General features: G+C 41.6%; 2 protein-coding genes across 2 annotated transcripts in view; both read right to left on the bottom strand.

The window, feature by feature from the left end:
* Positions 1-3,565: 3,565 nt before the first annotated feature.
* Positions 3,566-8,852, bottom strand: LOC127389041 (uncharacterized). The gene is made up of 2 exons (XM_051629131.1): positions 8,478-8,852; positions 3,566-6,986 (listed from the first exon to the last, which is right to left on the bottom strand). The coding sequence occupies exons 1-2, from the start codon at positions 8,781-8,783 to the stop codon at positions 5,481-5,483; spliced, it is 1,812 nt and encodes a 603-aa protein (XP_051485091.1). The 5' UTR covers positions 8,784-8,852; the 3' UTR covers positions 3,566-5,480.
* A 5,202-nt stretch (positions 8,853-14,054) lies between these two features.
* BEAN1 (brain expressed associated with NEDD4 1) overlaps positions 14,055-21,945 on the bottom strand; it is a 46,448-nt gene continuing 38,557 nt past the window's right edge. Inside the window, exon 7 of the mRNA XM_051629782.1 lies at positions 14,055-15,612. Within this exon, the coding sequence (XP_051485742.1) occupies positions 15,264-15,612 (349 nt within the window). The 3' untranslated portion in view covers positions 14,055-15,263. The remainder of the gene's footprint in view (positions 15,613-21,945) is intronic.

Here is a 21,945-nt window from a genome sequence, read left to right as displayed (position 1 = left end):
TTTATGTGCTTTTGTGTCCTGAAATCTCCTGGTTGAGGAGGGGGAAAAAAGGGCAATCAGCAGTAGTCTGATACATGTTTTGTTCCTCTTAGGACTGTCAAAGCAGTGATTGTGTAGCAAGTTGCAAAATACCATGAAGTAGTGCTCTGTTTCTACAGGCAGACTGAAGTTCAGTACTAGTAGAGTGGATCATGTAAACAAGCTGCCACTTCACTTGGCTTTTAGGATGTGGTCCCTCAGTTGAATGTAGCCTCTCCTGTAGACTGAGCCATACATAGCTGTTTTTCCATGCCTTTTGGCTATTCTGGATTTCATTACTTCCATCACAGTTCCACATCTGAACTGCAGTGTGTGACAAGTTACCTCCTCTGTATTGCCTTTTCTGTGTTACATACTAGTCTGGGTAGAGGGATGTTTCATCAGTATTTACTTTGCCCTGGTCGCGGTGTCTTAGCAAATCAATAATGTCTGGTAGCAGCTTATTAATTTATTTGGAGTAAGTTAGAGAGACTGGCACAATGAACACATTTAACACGTGCATTTTCTAGCCTGGCCTCTTGTGTGTTTCTTCTAGCATGGAAAGCATGCTTGGGAGATCTTCCTTGGAGAATTCAGTCCTTCCTGTAGGATATGGAGGCGTATGTAAACATTGTGCATTTCTAAAGCAGGATAGAGTCAGGTGAGAATTAACCGTGGTGGTTTTCTCCCCTCCCCAGCATTTGAAGGGGCTGACACAAAGTCATGAGCTTTTTTTTTTGTTTTATATGAAAAGTTTAGTTTCAGAACAAAAACTAGCACTTGGGAGATTAATTCCTACCTAAGAGAAACAGTCTTCTGTCTAGTCCAGATAAGTCTAATTGATCATTCAACATTTTTTTCAGAGGCTGGCATGTGATAATTAGTCATGCTGTATCAGGAGCAGGGCACCATTTTGCTTCCTGTTGTGTAAACATACAAGAGTGATCTCTTATCTGATTACGTACAGAAGTTCAGTAAGGAGAATGACGGAATAGAGGAGCTGTGTTTGTTACCTGTGTACTGCACACATACTAATTTATTTTACTTACTTTCATGCCAGAAGGCTTTGAATTGAATTGTCTGTGCCATCCTAGAGGCCTGTACCTGTTAATAGTGATACATTCTTCCCTTGCATCCTCCAGAAAAAGTATTGACCTGTCATGACTGTGAGTGAGCTGCTCTGCAGATGTCACTGGATTCCATCCCAATCCTAGTTGGAGTTTTTTTACTATTCACTGTTGTGAACAAAGGAGCCTTGTGGGATTTAATTGGCTATCTCAGCAGTTAATTTCCAGTGGGTGGGACCTTTAGCTGTGGTGGTGCATTACTGGTGGTTATTCTCCCAGTGTTCAGGTACAATTAAAATAAAAAATGATAAAGCAGTGTTTCAGAAATTGTCTTTTTGTGGTGGATGGCTCTGAGCAGTAGAGATGTTTATCTTCCTCAATGCTTTGCAAGCCCTTGTCAATCTCTCTCAGGTATGCTTTGTCTCAGGGAATTGTTTTATTAAGACACTAACTTATAAATCTGAAGCAAATTGTTATTTTTCTTCTTTTCACTTAATGTCTGCAGGCTTTCCAGCTGTGTGCTTTTGGTTTTTTTTGGAGGTGGTTTTTTTTAACGCTAAAATTTGGCTTTCATTGTTGGATGTAAGAATACCAGTTTGTTCTAAAATCAAGCTATGATTCTTGAGCACCTTAGCTCCAGGGAGGGCAAGGCTGTACCTGTGATAGGAATGTTAAGGGGAGGAAATGACTTGCCATAAGAGACCCAGTGGGGAGAGGTTGTCTGAGTATCAGCCAGGTACTAGGTCTGCTGCCTAAGCTCTGTGTCTGCCCTGATCAAAGAGACTTTATCTATTCCAAGGCTTGGGAGAGCTGAGCAATTCAAAATGGTTGTGTGTAGCATATAAATTTGGAAACAGAACTGGCTTTGTGTCTCTATGATGGAAAGGCATCCAGTGAGTCCGTAAATCCCTACTGAATTCATAGACTGTCAGGACCAGCTGTAGCACAATTAAAGCTGGCAGCTCACCGGAGGATAGGCACGCATTTTACCAACACAAATCACCTTCCTTTAGAAAGCAGCCCAGGCAGCCACTCTTGCTGGTTAGCAAAGCTGCTTCAGTGGTTGCTCTTACTTAAGTTGATTAGCCAAGGAGAGGTGCAGTGGACACTAGCAAGAGGGACAGCAGGGCACTGGAAGATGGGGTCAGAAGTCTTAGGGTCCCTTTTGTCTGTCCCTCTTCTCAGGTCTGACTGTATTTACAACTAGGATTTTAAATTCAGTTCTACCTTACTGATGTGGAAGCAGCTCCACAAGGCCTAAGGACTTACCTTTTATTTCAGCTGGTTTTCAAAATTTGTCTCTCCACAAGCATTTTTAATTGTAAAGCTTTTGTCTCTCAAAGACTTAAGAAATTTGCAATGTGAAAGTCATTTCTAGTACAAGACCTGAACACCCTCTACCATCTGTACAGGAAATGAAACTAAAGGGTGTTCTTGCAGCAATGAGAAACTGAGATGAAAATATCTAGAAGACTTTAATTGCATAGTAGCTCTCCCTGCAAAGACAGACAGACCACTTACCAGTCCTGACCAGTCTGCCACAAGGAGAAGATTCCACAATCCAGGTACTCAAACATTAAAAAGTGGATTCTCAGAACATGGCCACTTTGTATGTAGAGATTCTGTGCAGTTTAACTGTTTGGTGGGCACTGTTTGGAAATAAAAAATTAATCACAATATCACCACTATCTCCACAGTGTTCCTGTGGCTTGGTGGAGCAGTGCACTGTTAGGACTGTGCTTTCTCTCTTCTCTGAGACCCTCTATTATATTGTTTTCCTCATGTGAAGTGGTTCATAAGCTCCTGGACACGGAAAATGCTGCTCCAAGACTACTCACAAATGGGGCAAAGTGAGGATCTGTGTCCACTGTATGCCAGGTATGAAGATGACTGGTCTCAATGATCTTAAGGGTCTATTCCAATCTAAATGATTCTGTAAGATGGAAGCAATTGTGCACAAGCCCATTAGGGGAAGTTTAGTGAAGAGTTAAGAGTCTTTCTAATAGTAGATGTTAACAAGTTTTGTGAAGGCCAGCAGTATGGCATTGATGGAGTTAGATGTCTGAGATGGTGTCTTTGCAAGTGGTAGTCTTCAGTTTCCTTTTGTATTTTTTCATTACTAAGTTGCTGTTAAATAGGTTTCCTTGTGTAAGTACAGTAAAGATAAAATAGGATTTTAGGTATATGAATCCTGTAGTACTGGTGGTCATCTAAATACTTGGGAGATACCTTCATTTGTGATTAGGAGTTTTTGCAGTTTTGGAGTTCCTGAATAGTTGACACAATTTGAGATTTAAAACACACAATTTTAATAAACCCCACAGGGGGAAAAATACAGCCTATAAAATCCAAAATGCTTAGGAAGAACAGATGGGTACTTGAAAGAAGACCAGGGAGGTTGTGGTAGGATGATCTAGCCAGAAGCTAAGCACCTACACAGCTGCTTGCTCCTCCCACTTCCCCAGCAGGATCAAATGAGCTTTTGGTTTGAAACAAAAGGTTTAATAAGGAAAGAGAGGGGAAAAACCCAGCGATACAATGGCAGTAAGTCACCACATTCCACAGGAAGACGAATGCCCAGCCAGTCTCTGAGCAATGGCCACCTTGGTAGGCAAAAAAACCCCTACCATCTTCTGCTACCAGCTGTATTGCCAGGCATGATGTTCTGTGGCATATCCCTTTGGCTGGTTTGGGTCAGCTGTCCCAGCTGTGTCCTCTCCCAGTTACTCATCACTGCTAGAGAGAGTTGTGACAGTGTGCAAGCACTGTTCAGGAAAAGCAAAACCACTGGTGTAATACCAACAATTTTAGCCACAAAACCCACCACACCACCCCAGGGGCTGCTATTAAGAAAGTTACCTCAGACCTAGCCTAGACCCAGAACAGAAGTATTGATGCATGTGCATGTTCACCCATTCCTCACAATCCCACCCAAAGCTGAAGTAAGCCCTGTCACTTGATGATGGACAAAATTTTATTCCTCCTACATTACTGGAACAAAGTGATGACAGGACTTCAATAATTAGTTGTTCAAAAATCAGGTCTTTACATTTTAGCTCCTGAGGTTTTTCTAGTGCAACCCATGTGCTCCTCTTTGATTTTCTGGGGGCTGAAGGTCAATGTTAAACAGTTTATAGTATATTAATTTTACCCAATATTCCAACTACATGAAAAACCAAAACATTCTTAGCACTGAAGTGCTACTGGAAAAGTTACTTAAAGCAGTACTGAAGTCTTTCTGGGTAACAAGTGCATAAAGAAGCACTGAAGATTGTGCTGAAACACAGTACCAGTGACTGTGCTTTCCCAAACTGAATTACATGTTGTGCATGACAGAGCATCTCAAAGCTGGGACTCCAGCTTACAGCTGATCTAACAATGCTGCTCCCTTCTCAGCACAATGCTTTTCACACAGCACTCTGACCTACAGGATATCACTTATCCTGGCTCTAATCCTGGGGCCCTTCTCTAATCTTTTCTTTCCCTGCCACTAAAATAGCAGAGGATGGTAGTTTTTTCCCTTAATTTTAGTGAGATGGACTTACAGAAAAGTCCAGTGAATTCCAGAGCTGGTGCAGTTAAGTGGCAGAAACAGGGCAAGGGAGAAGGCAGCAGTAGCTGGATCTCCCTCTTCTGGTAGCAGTGAATGATTAGAATGCTCAATGCTTCTCTTGAAATTTGTGGTGGTAACCACAAAAAAACTTGGTAGCAAGTGGAGACAGGTATAAAACCTGTAATACAGGTTATTGCCTCTATAATATCTAAACTGTTGCTCCTAATGCAAAAATAAAACCAAGTGTTCACAAGGCTGTTTCCTTCTTTAAATGTAATGGAATGTTACCAAACTTTCTAACTTTCAACTGAGAAAAGGTGCAAGATCAGCTAGAGCACAGCTTCACAGGAATGTAATGAATTAACAGATGTACACTCCAGTACAGCATTTGTAAAGCTGTAAAGTTGGATCATCCCATTTTTAAACATGTACCTGGCTCTATCACTGTACAGGATGCTACACTTGAAGAGTAAGGAATACTCCAGAAATGGAACTGTAATGGAAAAAAAGAAAAAATTGTGCTTAACTGAAGAAACCTATCTGGCATTAAGCAGCACAGGAAGAAGTCTGGCTGATGAGTTACATGGTTTTAAATTTATGTAAGTTGCCTGTGCTTTAGAAAGGTCACCATTTGGTTTTCAGTGCCAAAGATTCTAATGAGCATAAGCAATTGAGAATCTGCTCAACTACTTCCTTTTTTTACTGTCCAAAAGCAGTGGTTGGTGTTTTTGGTCTTTTTTAAACTGCTTCAACAAAGCTAATAATCTCCTTGAAAAGCTGATCAAGGCCACGAGTGAGAGGAAAAAAACCCAGGCAGGTTACAGATAAAAGCACTGGTAGAATCAAGTGTGATGGCATAACATTCCTTGGTCACTTTTGTCAATAATGACATAAGGCTCCTGGATTTCATTTACTTTTGAATTATAGTTCTCCAGCTTTACTTCACCGGATTCAGGAGAGTCATGTTCAGGCTGCGAGAGGTTCCTTCTGCCCTGTGTGGTGGTCCTTCTTACACATGAAGACCGAACATCTATACTTTGTGGTGGAATGTAGGTGAGGTTGGGTGGCTCTCTAATGTGTTTGAAGCACTCACAGGCTGTATGTGCATTAGGAGTATCCAATAATAGTCTCTTGCTATCAGAATCAACAGTGGGATCCTCCATGTTCCTGGTACTACAGCACGGATCTGAAGATGGCTCAGTATGTACAGCTGCTCTGCTCTGCATCTGAGCATTAGTCAGATATGTATGGTTTATTTGGGAATGATTAAATTCTCTGACGTGCCTGTCACTTGTACTTGCATATGATACTGACTCAGGTTGGCCAGTTTCCTCTACTGGATACATAAGGTCTTCCTGAGTGTCCTTGATTTGTAGTTTTGTGAAGGTTAAAGACAGCTCACAAACTTTCTCTTCCCTGGGGACACTGCAGTGTTGGACAGATGCAGTGTCCTCGTACAGCAGGGACTTCAGCTCATTGGGTTCATCTGCAGGGTCCAGGTCTATGCAATTTATGGCATCGTTAATTTCTGCTTCAATTGATCCTCTGGAGACTTCTTGAGCTGTGTACTCCAAAGTGGCTTTGCTGTCACAAGAGCTGTCAGCAAATAGTGCAAAGGCTGGTGGACCGCTTGCTCCTGGTGAGAGCGGCACAGGCCTGATCTCATTTGCAGCTGACTCTGCAGAGACTGCCAAAGCACATTCTTCACTTAGACTGGCTCTTGGCTTTTTTTCAAAAGCTTTTGGAGAAAGATTCTCGCTGAAAATAGGTGTTTGTCTTATGACAATGTCACTATATTTGATTAAGAAGTCCTCACTGTCTGAGCATTTGCCTGGAAAATGTGCAGTGTTAATGACTTGCCTTTGGTGTTCCTGAAGCCTGTTAGTGGATTGAGTAACTGCTAACTGAGGTATCTCATCTTTGATCCTCAGATTCCCAGCAGCTTCAAAGGCTACATCACTATTAGTTGAAGACCTCTGTTGAGTAGCAAGGCACAGACATGTCTCACTGTTTTCTTTATTTTCTAGATTTTCAGCATCTTCTCTCTGGGGTGTTTGATCCTCTTTGTCCTTATCTCCAGGATGCTGGTGCATTTGTATGTTCTTCTGTAGGGTTTTCTCCAAATTGCCGTGTTTTTCTTCACTTGTCATTTCAAGGATGGTTTCACACTCAATTCTTGCCAGGAATATTTCAAATGCAGTCTGCTTTGTTTCCTCATTGTTTCTCTTTTTGACAAGTGAAAACTCTGTTGCTGTTGTTGCAATGTAACCTATTTTCTCCAGTACTGTTTTTACAATGTCATCTGGGAGCACAGATTGAATATAGTAGACAAAATTACCCGTGAACGTCTGAAACAAAATGCAAGATTGAAAAACAGGTGAACACTTTTTGGGTGGGGTGGAGGGAAGCATGAAAGACTTCCTAAAAATCAAAAGTTCTTTAAAAATTAGCATTATTTTCTAAGCCTCTCAGCATTATAGCTTTGCTATTGCACATTAATTTCCATGAAGTTATGCCAGTTTAAACCTGCTGAGATACTTGCTAGGAGCATCAATATTAAAAAAGGAAGAGAGCAGGAAAATAATTTTAGTCAGACTAGAGAAACTCAGAAATATGTCTTTTGTGCTCTAGTGAAATGCAGGATTTTTCAATGAAGATTCATAGAACAAATAAATGAGGGCTGATCTTTTCCTAAAGAAACAGACATGGTGCAGTCACTGTTAATAATATTTCTTATTATCAGGCTGCCCAGCTTGAGACTGACTTACCTACTTCTAGGACTGAGACTTAAGCATTGGTCTCACAAGCACAAGCTTAGGGGGAGAACAAAACTGCCCCCTCCAAAAGGCTGTAGTGCAATGTAGGACTGAGCCTCAGTCTCAGGTAAAGCTGTCAGCACTGCCTTTCACTCCCCAGCTTCTGATCCTTCTAGAGGGGACATGAGGAGCTGGTATTGGAGGGGGGCGGGAATGGTGGTGTGTGTGTGTGTGACATCAGAGCAGATGACAAGTCAGGAAATGTGTGTAGAAGCTCAGGATTCTTGTACTATGTCCTGTTTTAGATGAATGAGAATACTGGAATATACAGCTGTTTGAGAATCTGCAGAGGGGACTAAATGGCAGGGAGAAGGAAATGGCTTTTCCTCCCCAGCACCTGTTGCTGTAGAAAGGGAAGTAAGTTTCCATGTTGAGCATTCAAGGATATTGTTTAATTACAAATTTTGCATGTGTTGGAGACTGCTCTCTCTTTTGGGAAATGAGAGATGTTCAGTGTGCTAGGGAAGAGGGGTAATCTTGACCATCTAGCTACAAAAAGCAGCCACATTTCCTTTTTCAAAGGAGTTTTTCCTACTCGCTTCACTAGCTGCAGTCACCAGAGCTGGGACAGGTGCTATAATCACTGGACCAGAGAGACACTGGTCCACCTGGGCACTGGCATCAAGCTGTTAGCAAAACTGATGACTGAAGTAAAAAGCATCCCCTCCTTACAGGCAAATTAAGGTTAAAACTCAGAGTAATGAGAGCCTTTCATTGTGCCTCTTCACTTCTCTACCGTCTCACAATAACTGAAGGTCTCTGTTCCCAAATCCCTGGGCCGGGCAGGCCCTTAAGGCCCGGTCTCGGCGCGGACAAGGCCCGCAGAGGGCAATGAACGCCTCGCACGGCGCAGGGCACCCCTAACCCGTTCCAAATCGGCTCTTAAGCGCAGCTCCGACCTTCCCGCGACGGGGCCGCTGCCTCCTGCGCAGGAGGGAAGAGGCCTCGAAGCCCCGCGGTCGCCGGGCCCCGAGGCCGGAGCAGCCCTTCCCGGGGCTGGCTGCGCCCGCGGCCCGTCCCTACCTTCAGCGACCAGATTTCCTTCCGCCACGGGCAGAGGAGCAGGTTGACGCAGAGCAGCTCCAGCACCTCCAGCGCCTTCAGCAGCCCGGGCAGGACGCTGCCGCCCCGCCGGCCCCGCGCCCGCCGGCACCGCTCCGCCACGCCGCGCACGTCCAGGCAGCCGCGGCGCGGGCCCAGCAGCCGCCGCGCTCTCGCCTTCAGGGAGGCCTCGTCGCACACCGCCAGCTGCCCCGCGGCCCCTCGGGCCAGGTAGTAGGCCAGGTAGTCCCGCAGCACCTCCTCCTCGCCCGCCGCCGGCTCCTTCATGGCGGCGGCAGCGCCGCCCGGCCCGCCGAGCTGCCCCCGCCCGGGCCTGGCGCCGCCCGGCCCGACAGCGGCCGCGGGGCGGGGCCGGGGAACCGAAACCGAAAGGCGGGGGCGGGGCCGCGCGGGGCGGGGCGCGCGGGGCGGGGCCGCGCGGGCTGTTGTCGCCTTCGCGCGAGCGCGTGGTGTTGCCGCCCGAGCCGGGCGGCGGCGCGTGAGGTGCCGCCCTGAGGTGACGCCCCGCGCTGAGGTGAAGCCCCGCGCTGAGGTGAAGCCCCGCGCTCCCGGGCTGGCAGCGCCGGTACCGGCCTTCCCGGGCCTTCTCCTGCCTCCTTCAGCCGCGAGCACCCGAGGGAGGTGTCCGCCGCGGGCGTGGCCTTGGGGAGGTGAGTCCCCGGGCTGGCGTGAGGGTGAAAGCTGCCCTAGGGGTACGTGTGTTGTGGGGTGAGACGAGACCATCTGTAACAGCGTGTTCCTCCTGCTCACTTTGTTACTCTTTTTATGTTGCCGCTGTGTTCCTGGACTAGGTTTTGGTAAGGATCAGCTGAAAGAGACTTGTGTCTTCTGCTGTGCTAGCTGAAAAGTTTCCTGGAATGAGTTTAAAATGGAGGGTTGGGTCCAGCCACTGGAAAGCAAACCTGACTTGGGTCCAGATAGTTTTGCTAACCTTGGCTTTCGGAATCCGAATTTCAGAGTCTCTTCTCGTGGCCGCTACAATGTTGCATGTGTGTGTGATTTCATAAACTAGTACCAGCATCTGCCTGCTGAGACCTTAGTTTTTGTTGTAGGCCAGCTGGGCTGCCATCTTCAGCAGTGTCTCCACTGACTTGACTTGCAAAAGTGTATTTGACTTGATGGTTTTTTAATGGCTCATCTTGTTATAGATCGTCTTCATTACATGAAAGACTTTTAAATTAATATTTGACTTGCTGTTAGCCGCTGGGAATGTATGGTTTCTCTTTATTAAGGGAAATTTCAAGCTTACTTGACTGCAGTCCTTTTTCTTTCTGGTGGAAAGTGACTGTGTGGTGTTGCAAACAAACTGGTTTTCTCTCTGACTTTCCAGGCAAAAGGGCTTTCTAAAAACATATGGTTTTGATCGTCATTCCAAGTGAAATGTCATTAGGAAATACTTTTGTAGAATTTGTGTATGGATAATTGCTATATAAAAATTGCTGATCTAGCCAAGAGGGTTGGGGGAACAAATCCCCATACTGCCACCACATGTTAAAATGAGGCCATTTGGCCATCTGCTGCAATGTCTGAGTTTCCTCCCCTGCCATATGTGCAAGCACACACAGACAAGCGTGGCTGTGCTCTTAGTCGGGTGCCTGCGGGCTCAGTGCTCTTCTCGCCATATGCAAAACTTCATTGACCCAGATGAGAGGGTTGGATTTCATGTTTCTGCACACCCCCTCCCACAGGGCCAGAATGGATTCTTTAGACTTCGTGGTTCTCATTTCCATATAGAATAGGTGCATTTTGTTAAAGCCTTGTGGATTTTGGTAGAATGATACAGGGAATCTTGCTTTGTTGCTGGTTCTTTTGAGTATTTCACTTTTCAGTAAAACATATTTGCATAATACAGTAAATACTGAGTCGTCTCTTCTGTCTAGCTATAACCTGTGTTTTTATTCTCTGAATTAGTTTTCTAATATGGCCTCTAAGGATGGGATTTATTTTCTGTTTTGAAGATCCTGATACTTTAAAAGCTTTTTCTCTGAAAGGGAAGCTTAATTACTTCACTGGTGTGTATGTGTTAACAGTCCTACCACTGCCAACAGGGCAGAGTAGTCACCCATGACTCAGGTGCTCTAAAGACCATTTGCGGTTCCCTGCATTATGAGGTCTTCCATCTTGCTCCTCCTTCCACAATGAGCTTTTGAAGAGTTTTGCTCTTTTCTGGGTGTATTAATTTTGTTTATTACTGGTTTCAATCTCTTGAAGAAATGTAAAATCATGCTAGGAGCACAGCTGTGACAAAATAGTCTTATTTTTTTACAGGTCTGTCATTGCTTCACTGTAATTTCAATTTAAATCTAGAAAAAATGCCTTTCTGCTGCGAATGTATTTGGTTCATTTGGAGCATAACAGAAGACATAATCCATCAAAGAGTTTTGGTTTGTTTGTTTGTTTTTTTGAGACTACATCAGGCAAAAGTCTGACCTTTAGTAACAGGAGAGAAGAGGAATTAAGTAGAAAGGAATGTTCACTTCCAGCTGTGTATACAAACTTTTCTGTTTCCCTGGAGTTCAAAAGATGTTATGCCAATATACCTGGTGAATTGCATCAGGCTATATACATGACTCTTTTTCTGATTGCAGTTGTGCTGATTAAGGCAGAGGAGGGTAATTAAAGCAATATTGATAGGAGATGCAGGAGAACAAATAAGAGAATAAAGGCGTTGAACCCAAAACATGAATGGACCACTGTGGATACTTCTAGATTCCTTAAAGCTCTAACTTACTTTGTGCCTCTGCTGGATGTAAAAGGTATTTTGCTTGTTAGTTCTTTTTGCATTCATGGAAGTGAGAATATATATGCACATGGACCTGTCTGAAATCAGAGCTGTGAATTTATTATATGTTTATGAGTTCAGTAGCCACTGTTCAAGCATACATTACTGTGAGCTGAGCAAAAGGGAAATGAATATGAACTTTGCTAGCTGAGAAAGGGATTTAATGCGCGAGATGCTGTTGGGGATTCAGAAAACATGGGTTTAGTTCTGATCTATCTGCAATTCCCACTTCACATGTAGCACATCACTTCAGTGGAGCTAGGCCTGGAGGTGCTTGGATATAACTGTGGTGATGAGTATTTTCACTGTAAGCTTCTTGCTGTGACAACACTATGGTGTTAGAAATCATGTAGTTCTCTGTGGGTCACCAATATGGTCCAGGCCAAGAGAATCCTCTTTTCCCAGTTTTCACTGCAGCAGTATTGCAGACTCTTCCCTTCCTGCTCTTGCTGGGCTGGGCTCATCCTGACTGAGCACACACTGACCCACCCCCCCTGAGCAAAAGAGACCTGACTTTCCCCATGGCTGCTTATTCCTGTGATCTCTGGCAGATGTAAAATCCAAATGTGAGTGGGTGAAGCACAATGTTGCTTAGTCAACAGCTGCCTAGTTGCCTGATTAACAGGAGGTTAAAGGCTGTGGGTAGTCCCAAAGTGGTACCGATGCAATAAAGAGCAGAAAAGCTATATTTAATACAGGTATGTTCTTTACTAAAAGTTCTCTGTAAAGATCAGTATCCTAAAAACAGAAGCAAAAGAGATGACTACAGAAATACAGTATTATTGTCACGTAGCAAGAAAAAGCATGTCCATACAATTTTCTTTGATACTAGTAATAAATGAAAGGCCTGTATTAAGCCTTTTTTAGGACTGGCATTAAAATTATGCAAGAGTTTTGGATAAAATCTCATAGGAGAATATGAATTTCTTAAGAGGAGCATAAAGAGATGCTCTGTCAACTTTGCTGAGATTTATCTGGCATCTTAAATATTCTCCAAGAAATGAAAATATGTTCTTACTGCATCATTACAAGAAATGTCAACACTGTTCCAGTCGTAGCAACTGAAGATCTTAGAGCAGCTTTAGAGCTACAGATGTCTCTTCTATGTCTATTTGCAGAGGTATATGGTTTGGATTTATAAGCTTTTCCCCCACAACTTTGTTGGATATCGCCTAGTTAAAAAGATGAACAAAAGCAGAATTTTCTAAGCTACTCCTGCAAATGATTGTAGTAAGGTATCACTGACCGTAACATACTCTACTTTTGACTTAGTTTGTTTTTTAAAGGTATTTGTTTATAACGAATAACGTAAGCTATGCATTTAGTGGTAACTTAGAAAAAATTCTACAAAGTATGGATGTGTATGTTTTGGTTGGCTTCCTTATCTGTGTAACAAAAAAGCAGGGATTATTCTTGTGACCTCTGTGTAGCGTGATAAATACATGACATGACTTTGTAAAGCGGTATTACCACAAGAGGGAGTAGACAGCTATTTGTAAGTAATGCTGCTGCTTGCAATCCAGATCACAGTGCTTAGGATGTGTAACTGTTAACAAATTAAGAAAGACCTTGATTAATTTTCTGTTCTTCTAGTAATGCAATTCTATCATGAGGTAAAATACAAATCTCCCATTTTAATCAGAAGCCTACTTAGAATTACTTTATTTTTTTAAACAACAGATGGAAAGTTAGTGGAAGAGCATGAAATCCCTGTAGAGTTAAAAAACAAGCAGGTTGACAGGATTTTCCAAAATGTACAAAACCTGTAAGCATCTGTAACAGAATAGAGGCTTGCCTGCCAGATCTGAAAAGTCCTCTGCCCTTGTCTTCAGAAGAAAATTCAGGTTTGCCATGTTACAGGTGAAAGTGAGATCCACTTTCAGGGGAAAAAAAAAAACAACAAAACAAATCGCATTGCCCTCTAAAATTTGTTCATTAGATTTCTCCCTCCATCTCCTCAGTAACAGCTTGAAGGAAGCAGAGCCTGGTCCTAGTGCCTTACCCTGTTCTAGGCAGGTCTCCAAGAGCTGCAGGAAGACACAGCTATGAAAGTGTATTCTGCATAAATAAACCTCTGTGCTTTCCTTCACTTTTTATTTTCTTGCCAATAAAACTGACTGGCGTGTTTCTATGTGGGTTTTCATTTATTGCCTCTAATAGATGCTGTGGAGTTTTGTCTTTCTTATTGCAGGTTACTCTGCATACCACAAAATTGTTTACACTAGTACTTTATACAAAGGAATAATCCTATCTGTTAAAAATATAAAATACAGCCTACATTCTGGCAATGCCTGCCAGCAGTTTTGCAATGCAAAATTGTGATTTTTTTGTTATTTTTGGCGTAGTATGCTGAGAATGTTGAAAATCTTGCTGCACTGCAAAAGAATTGTTATTTTAGCAAAATACATATTTACTGTCATCTACTTAGCGAAAAATGCATACTTACCTTATCTCATCATGTACATATGACTCCATGATGGTATAATTTATAGAGCAGTAAGAACCATATAATTACTTCCCATCTAAGTATTAATTATAATTGTGTCAATCTTTGGAGTGTTGAATGATGATTACAGTTGAAAATTAGTTAGTATTTACAGAAAATCTAAGTGCAATTTTAATAATTTGGATGATGCTTCCTTTTAAACACAGTTATGTATTTACTATACTCATTTTTTATATATCCTTCAGTGGGGGTAGTAAAGTGAAGTCCATTTTATCAGTGTAATTTTTTTTTCAGTGAAAATACCTAGAAGAGATTTAGTGGAAGTGAGCCTCTGATAACTTTGCTAACTAGTAGTGGTTGAAGATGTAGATTAGCCCTTAAGGAGACAGTGTGGTTCTGTACCATGCAAGATTAAACTCTCTCATCTGCAGTTCACCTCTGCTGTTCCTGCTAGCGTGCATCTCCACCTTGTATGCATTTATCATATGCATGTGTGAAAAGTCCAGGTCTGTGAACAAAGGCTAGATTTGTGGGTAGCAAAACCTCAGTGAAAAGGATCACATCTGATAAAAGAGGTTTCTGCACAAAGTGGGGTTCTCTGTTACTGTGCATGCCAAGTCCAGCATCTATTATTTACATCACACTCATGCAATTACTAGAGCTCAAGGTCTTTTGTAACACTACAGGCTCCTTACTGGAGAAGGAGATTTGTTAGTGCCTGAAAATGCAGTCATGTATGGGAATTGGCATGAAGTATCTTCTGGGGGTCCAGACGCTGCCTTTCCCTTGGCTAGAGCAGGTCCCTGTAAGGGCTCGCAGCTCCCAGGCTTGCACACAGCTGTTGTACAGCTTCCATAGGCAAAGCCAATTGGTCTTGGGGATCCACTGCCACCTCTCCATCACTTGCCACTGGTTTATTTTGAAGAAGGCTTAGACCAGGCTTTGCAATGGTCTGGAAAACTTGGCCAGTACCAGGCTTTCCAAAGGAAAAATGTAGCTATCAAAATATTATTCTCCTTTTTCTTTTGCTCCTATATGGTACTGATAGCCATGTTTTGCAGGCAGTGTTCTACTCTGTCTACTGAAATACACTAAGCAAAGATTTAAAAATGCTTTGTTGTTGAGACACTGAATGAAATGTACAAAGACAGCAAAATGCTCTTTTCCCTTCTTCTTTAAAACATGCAAAGTATCATAAAATCAACAAGTAGGCTTGACTGGATACCATGTATCTACATTAAGAGTGGCTGATCTCAGTGTGCTTTGAAATGCTTCAAAAAAGTCAGATGCACTGCTTGTCACTGCTGCTCTTTTATGCTGTGTGATGTCATGGAATGCTTTGAAGCACAAAGAGGGAAGTTTAGGTAAATTTTCAAAATTCACTATAAAAAAGAAATTCTATTTCATCCCTGTTTAAAGATATAAAATAAATAAAACTTTCAGAGGTTTTATTCTTCTATTTAAATGTTTTTGTTGGTCTTAGTTCTTCAGAAGAATTGAAGGAAAGAGCTGCTTTTATTCACATGATTTGGTTCAGAAGAGTCTGATAGTCAGTGGAAGAATTTTTCAGTACTTCCATTGGTACAAGTGGGATGGGTATATTCTGTTCACACACCACTGTCTCATACAGGGGTGCAGCCTCCAGAGTGAGAGACGACAAAGAGATGGATGAAATAGGCTGCTGCAAGTCCTGCAGCCTGACTGCATAATTTGCAGCCTCTCCTGTAGTCCCAGATGCTGCTTCCTCTTCCAGGCTAATGTTGATAGATATTTCATTTCTTTGACATGGGTCCGTAAGAGAATATGGAGGGGGATCATCTGTGGGAATATATACTTGTGTTGCTCCTGGCCCCATGCATTCATCGTAGCTGAAAGAAAAAAAGCATTTTTCATTAAATTCCTGTGAAAAATGCCATAGTACGTTATTTTCAACATAACAGGGGCAGGTAAAATGAAAAGAAGAGGATCATCTGGTGTTCTGTTCCTCAGCTCATGTCCTTGTTTACCCTTCCATGTGAGACACGTGAGAGCATAATACTTAAAAGCACATCTTCAAATACCTAAAGGTAATCCTAGAAGTCTCAATAAAGTTCACAGAATTGCTTAGGTTGGAGAAGACCTTCAAGATCTTAAGTCCCACCATTAAGCCTACTCTACTAAGTCCAGCACTAAGCCATATCCCCAGGCACATCCTCCTGCATGAAAGTAACATCTGTGACAGAACCATTCAGCTGAGGGATAAGGCTAGCTCCTTACAGCCAGTTATGTGGGAGCGGGAGGAATAACACTGCTGGCTCTCATAAAGCTGTCCAGGCTGCACCAGTCACCACAGGTGCAGCACAGTGGAGTCTCATTCTTGCTCTCAACTGCTTGTTAAGTCATAAAGTAGTTGGGGGAAAAAGGAAGCAGTGTTACTTATTTTAGTTATGAAATAAGGTATATAGAGAGCTTGAGACAGAATCTAAAGTAGTGTATCGCATCAAACACTGTCCTCCTGCCTCACAGGTCTCTGGTGCTCAGCCAGCAGTTACATGCTGTGGGTTGTCTGGGTTGCAGATCTGTGTTGGAAGGGATAGCAGGATTTCTTGCTGAGGTGCAGAGCTGTGATGAATAATCTTGACAGACTCATGCTGGTCATTCGGAGACTCGGCAGACTCCCCATCAGGTTCCTCCAAAAAAGGAGGAATGCAAGACAGGCCAATTTGTGGGATTTCATTAAGAGCCATCTCAGATCTATCCAGGGTTTGTAATTCTGCCTGTGCCGCCAAGCTAGTGCCAGGGGACACATCTTGCTCCACTACTGTGCTCAGTACTAGCTGTCCTTGTGTGAATGCTGACAGGCACCTTATATTGGACAGTACAGCCTAGGGACGCCTACAAGGGGTAAATAATGACCCTGGATAGACTAGTGTCTTTGTGCTTGTGTTTTTCCATGTTTTGTGTTGCAGGAAGGGGATGGGAATGGATAAAGAGGACATGACCAGGCTCCATGCATTTGTACCATGTGGCACTGGCATGACACAGTCGTCTGAGCCTAAGGGCTCTGCAGAGATTGCACTGTAGCCCCAAGGAGGGCTGAACCAGAACTGGAGAATCTGGTCTGTTATCTGAGTGACCTACTGTCTGGCTAATTTAGTATCACCTGTTCACAAACTAAAGCTGACTCCACTTTTGCTGTCAAACTAGCCCAGGTCTAGTGGTTTGAAGGGAGGTCCTGTTTTTCTGGCTCACTGGCTACAGGCAAAAGTGAGGAAGAGTCATAACATCATGATCTTAAATGTTGGACCTGCTTTGTTTCTGGCTGCCTTGTTTACCTCTTTCAGGATCATTTTAAATGTGATTTTGAAGAAGGAAATGTTTCCTATAAAAAAACCCCTTCACCTACTCAGTTAGCCTGAAAAACTAGTCTGCTCAAACCAGATAAATTTAGAACCCACTTCTTCAACCGCACTAACTGCAGAGTTATTAAGATCTAGGATATTTCCTGAAACTTAGGATATTTAGCATATGTCTTTCCAGTAGACTGCAGGCAGTCATTCTGCCTCCTGTAATTGCGTTACTGCCAGGTTAAACACAAGCTAATAAACCCTAGTTGTAGATTTTAAGTGGCTTGCAGTAGGGAAGCTTTCATTGGTTAGAGCGAGCTGAAATCTACTGCAGTCAACCATGGAGGCCCTGCCTTAGCAAAATAATTGGTTCTGCTTCTCTCATTCATACCTTACCCTCAGAGTGATCCTGTTGATTTCACTGGTATTGTTCCTAGTCTGACTGATGGATGTGGTTTTTGGGGAAAGGAGAAGTAAGAAAGTGAAATCTTATCACTACGTTATTAAATAACTCAAATATCCAAAGATGTTTTTATTTTTACCTCCCTTTTATCTTATTTTCATATTCATAAGGACAATGGTTTTAAATTCAGATTAGGAAATTTCTATTTCCCCACCAGAAACAATGGTATTTGAAAACATAATACTGTTCTGAATATCCTGAATAGGGCTGCTAGATACTTCAGAAACAAGTCCCAGTATGTAGGAGGTCAGATTGTTTTTGTATAGCATGTGGAAAAGATTTCAGTTCAGCCCTTTCTAAGCCCCCTGAAGCTTTCAGGCATACCTGATACTCTTTTAAACCATCTTAGACTTCAGTTGGAGATCGAGAACTTGATGTCCCCAACTCAACCCTTCGTGAACTCAGAGCAAAGGAAGTGCCATTCTTAGCAGGATTACCTGCTGTGAGATGCATCTTAATTTATGTTTTGCTGACCCAAAGCCCAGTGAATTCATTTAAAAACTTTCCACAGATTTTGACTGACTTAATCAGGCTCATGAAGAGCACCTAGTGGGTCCTGTTCCTATAGTAAGAGTTGTAGTTTTGAAAAGCCTACAGGAATGTGAGTTTCAAGGTGAAAAATTTTGAATCATTTTATCGAGACACAAAAGGGAAGAAGCTTCTGTGTCTCGTGGTTCTGGGCCTAGGCCCAGTGCAAGGGAAATCTGCCACAGTCCTAAAGGAGAAATGGGCACAATATGAACTTTGCTTCTACTTAACTGTTGTGATCTGATTATCTGCATTTCCTTCCCTTTTAATTTAATTTAGTATCTTTCAGGGACTGTACCTCAGCTCTGCAGAATTGAAATGCTTGGAGGGATAAATAGTAAAATAATCTAAAAAATATTTTTTTTGGCAATTAAGTTCACATTTTAAAAATTGAATAGGGTGGTAAGAAACATATGCCAGTTTTTCAATTAAGTAACTTTTTGGCATCTTCACAACTGTACCTACAGATCATTATTGCCAAGCAGGTAACTTAAAATAATTAAAATAGCTTTTTTTTTAAAAAAAAACAACAACACAAAAAACACACACAAAAAAACCCCACAACCAAAACCAAAACTTGTACTTCATTAGCAATTTATGATTTTGATAGTCAATTTCCCATATTCTGTTCTAAGCGTGGTGTCTTTGCTTGTAATGCTGACATTGCAAACAGCTATGGCTACGATACTAGTAGTGGAGGCCACAGATAAGGTTCCTAGCATATTCAGTTAAAGAAAGGAGATGAATTAAGGTCATACAGGCAATGTTAACTTTGTGGTTTTTTTCCCCTAGCTTCTGAGTATTTTATGGTTGGTTCCAACCCTCCCCCCCCCGTTTAACAGCCTCAGTAATTTGATTGTGCTTTTCAAGTGCTGTTATAGAGGTATTCCTGTAGTATAACTAATGAATTATCAACCCTACAAGCACAAATTTTATTTTGCAGACAGGAAAGCACAGTCTTTCCTTCAAAGAGACTATAATATGTAACTTGCGCATGTAGTATTCAGGATTCTAAGCAAGTATTCTAAGTAATGCACAGTTTGACAGGCACCCACTATCCATGTATATTGGTAAAGGATCACTTAAAAAATTGTAATAGCAATAATTTATTGCAGTTGACTACTGTGCATTGATATGAGTGATACAGGACTAAATTCTTGCTGTTGTCTTAAAATATAGCTTCATCTATCTCTGAGGAGAAGAGGCAAATGGACTCTCCCATGCAGTGAGGGGTGTATCATGAAGTAAGTGGCACTGCTTAGTTGTCACGCTGTGTGAGGTCTGCACCTTTAACAAAGCTTTTAGGTTTCTTTCTTTTTACTTGTAAACAACACAAAGTAGAATAGAATGAAGGAGCAGCTTTGTAATGATGGTTACCACTGAAAACAACCAGTGTATCCATAACAATCAATAGTGATGATTCCTATTATTAAAATTATACTGTTACATGCAAGTCCCTTAAGTGTGGTAACTGATGCTGCTGATTTCATCTGAGAAGGTGGCAGCTGTAAAGCTGTGGTTTCAACATAACCCCATGTCCATGTCAACTGAAAAGAAGTGTCTCCTGCCCCACAGCATAATCCTACATGTTCCTTGAACTACTTTATCCAAACTGTGATCTCCCAATCTGGAGCTAAATAGGCAAAAAGGTCGTGTGCATGTTTTTGTGGCTTCAGTGTATCTTACAGGCAATCATGAGAAGGAAGGGGTTACTGACCATGAAATGTCTATTGTGTATGGGTTTTTTTGGCCTTGTTTCTTGTCATAATATCTTCATTGACTGTGCTGTTGAGATTTTAAGGGATAATTATACTGGGAATGGCAAGGTGGGCTGATGTCTATTAGTATCATTTTACCGCATGTAAATGTGATCTGCAAGGAGGGGAGTGTTTGAAAAAATACAGCAGCTCTTCAAGCTGACCTCGTTGACTCAGAATGTTGTTGGGAATAACTTAATGAATTTGTCAGTTCTCATTGCAATAGGTATTAGGATAGGTTCGTTGCTAAGGAAACCCAAAACAGCTTATTTAAATAGCTGACATTCATAAATTATGACCTGCTCTCTGGGGAAAAAAGAAGGTTCTATTTACAGAATTTTTTAAGATGCAAAAAATAGCTAGAGAAAAAAGTCAAATATGGGGAATGAGGAATTCTTTGTGAAATAGATGTCTTTTTGTTTACTTCATTCGTTATATGTTATGACTGCTAAAATTGCTTCTGTTGCCTTGTTTCTGTTTTGCTGATGACCTACTGTCTTCTTTACATAATGGTAAACAGAATCATTGAATGTGGAAAATATTTGTGCTGACGGATGTAAGGTATGATGAAAACAACACAGGATGTTTATATGATGTTACTACATAATAAAGAAAAGCTGAAATTAAAACAAATACTATAACTCTCTTAAAGGAGGATCAAAGGAAAAAAATGTGTTTGATAACTGTGTAAATCGTCCATCTGATGATGCTATCACTGCTCACACTATCTACCAGCAGCTGGGTTTTTTGGACAGCAGCTTGGAAATATGTCAATGTTTCCTTTGAGGTGTTTTTTCTTAGAATACCTGTATTACTGATGAGTAACTACCATGAAAAAAAGTATCAATTTTGACAGGACCACTCTTATAGTGAACGAGGCAGGATATTTTTCTAGGTTATTTTTGATACTGATAGTTTGCATTTGAGATACTAGATACATTTACTAAGTATATTTTGACTTTTAAATGCTTTGTCAGTGATTTATTAAGCATTACTTCAGTATTTTCATATAACAGCAATTCATTCCAGGTTACTGATTGTCTTAGCCATTTACTTAGTTTAATGCTTCAACAGTAATATAGAATGAAGAGTCAAAATGTCTTTCTTCATCAAAAAATAAACACTCAGAATTGTTGGGGTCTGGTAGTTAGGAGAACAATAGTGCAAGAATAAGCAAATGTAGTTAAGTGGCACCTCTTCCTATGCTATTTTGGTTCTCCTAGTTACTGTGTTTGTATGACATAAAAATCCATCTGTCTCTGGGCCTGGGTAATAATGAGAATTTTTTACTATGACTGATCCCAAATACCAGTGGGTACAGGTGTGTGCAACACACATGTAACACCCAGAGGTAACAGCCTGGTGTGTTAGCCAAGCCAGGAAGGAATGATCCAATGCTCCATAAAATCACTGTAGTATTTTCTGGGAATGTTTTGTCAGATACGTTTGAAATGCCGCTATTTAAACAAGGGGGAGACGCCTCCTAACGTACCCTGGAGGAACTTCTCTCTATTAGCTTTAGAGTGATGCTGCTCTCCTAGCTTAACTGCCTTTTAAGCTCCCAGAGGTGTGGTAAATGCACCTCAAAGGTGCCTGCCTGATCTTGGAGTAGGTAACCATGTAACAAATAACACTTATTTTCTATTTTAATGATTTTAAATAACAAAAAATGTAACCCAGGGTATTGTTCAAGGAGACATCTAAGGCTTAAGTAACTTAACCCTTGAAGAAACAGGAAACTTGGAATTAAAATTTTTCTGCCTTTTTTTCTGTTCATAGTTACTTCTGGAATTTCCCATTCCCTGTAACTGCAATAGGACCATTTGTGTTAATAACTGTGATAACCCTGGATCTTTATTCTGCACTGTGTGTCAAGATAATATTGAGGACATTGTGATTCTTTGAATAAATATTCCAGATGAAAAATAAAATTAAATGCAAACAGTGTTTTCATGAGAACATATACCAGATAGCATTTGGAATTGATATAATACAGTTTCAACACAAATGTGCAGCTTTAAATGCTTAAAATAAATGTTTTAAATAAAACAAGTAATTCTGTGATGAAGGTTTTATATGAACACATTTTAGCCTGGCATTAATTTTATATATAATACAAACCACTTG

Source organism: Apus apus, chromosome 11 (assembly GCF_020740795.1).
Source record: "Apus apus isolate bApuApu2 chromosome 11, bApuApu2.pri.cur, whole genome shotgun sequence".
NCBI lineage: Eukaryota > Metazoa > Chordata > Aves > Apodiformes > Apodidae > Apus > Apus apus.
The sequence above is the reverse complement of the archived record's forward strand: the minus strand, read 5'-3'. Positions and strand labels throughout refer to the sequence as shown.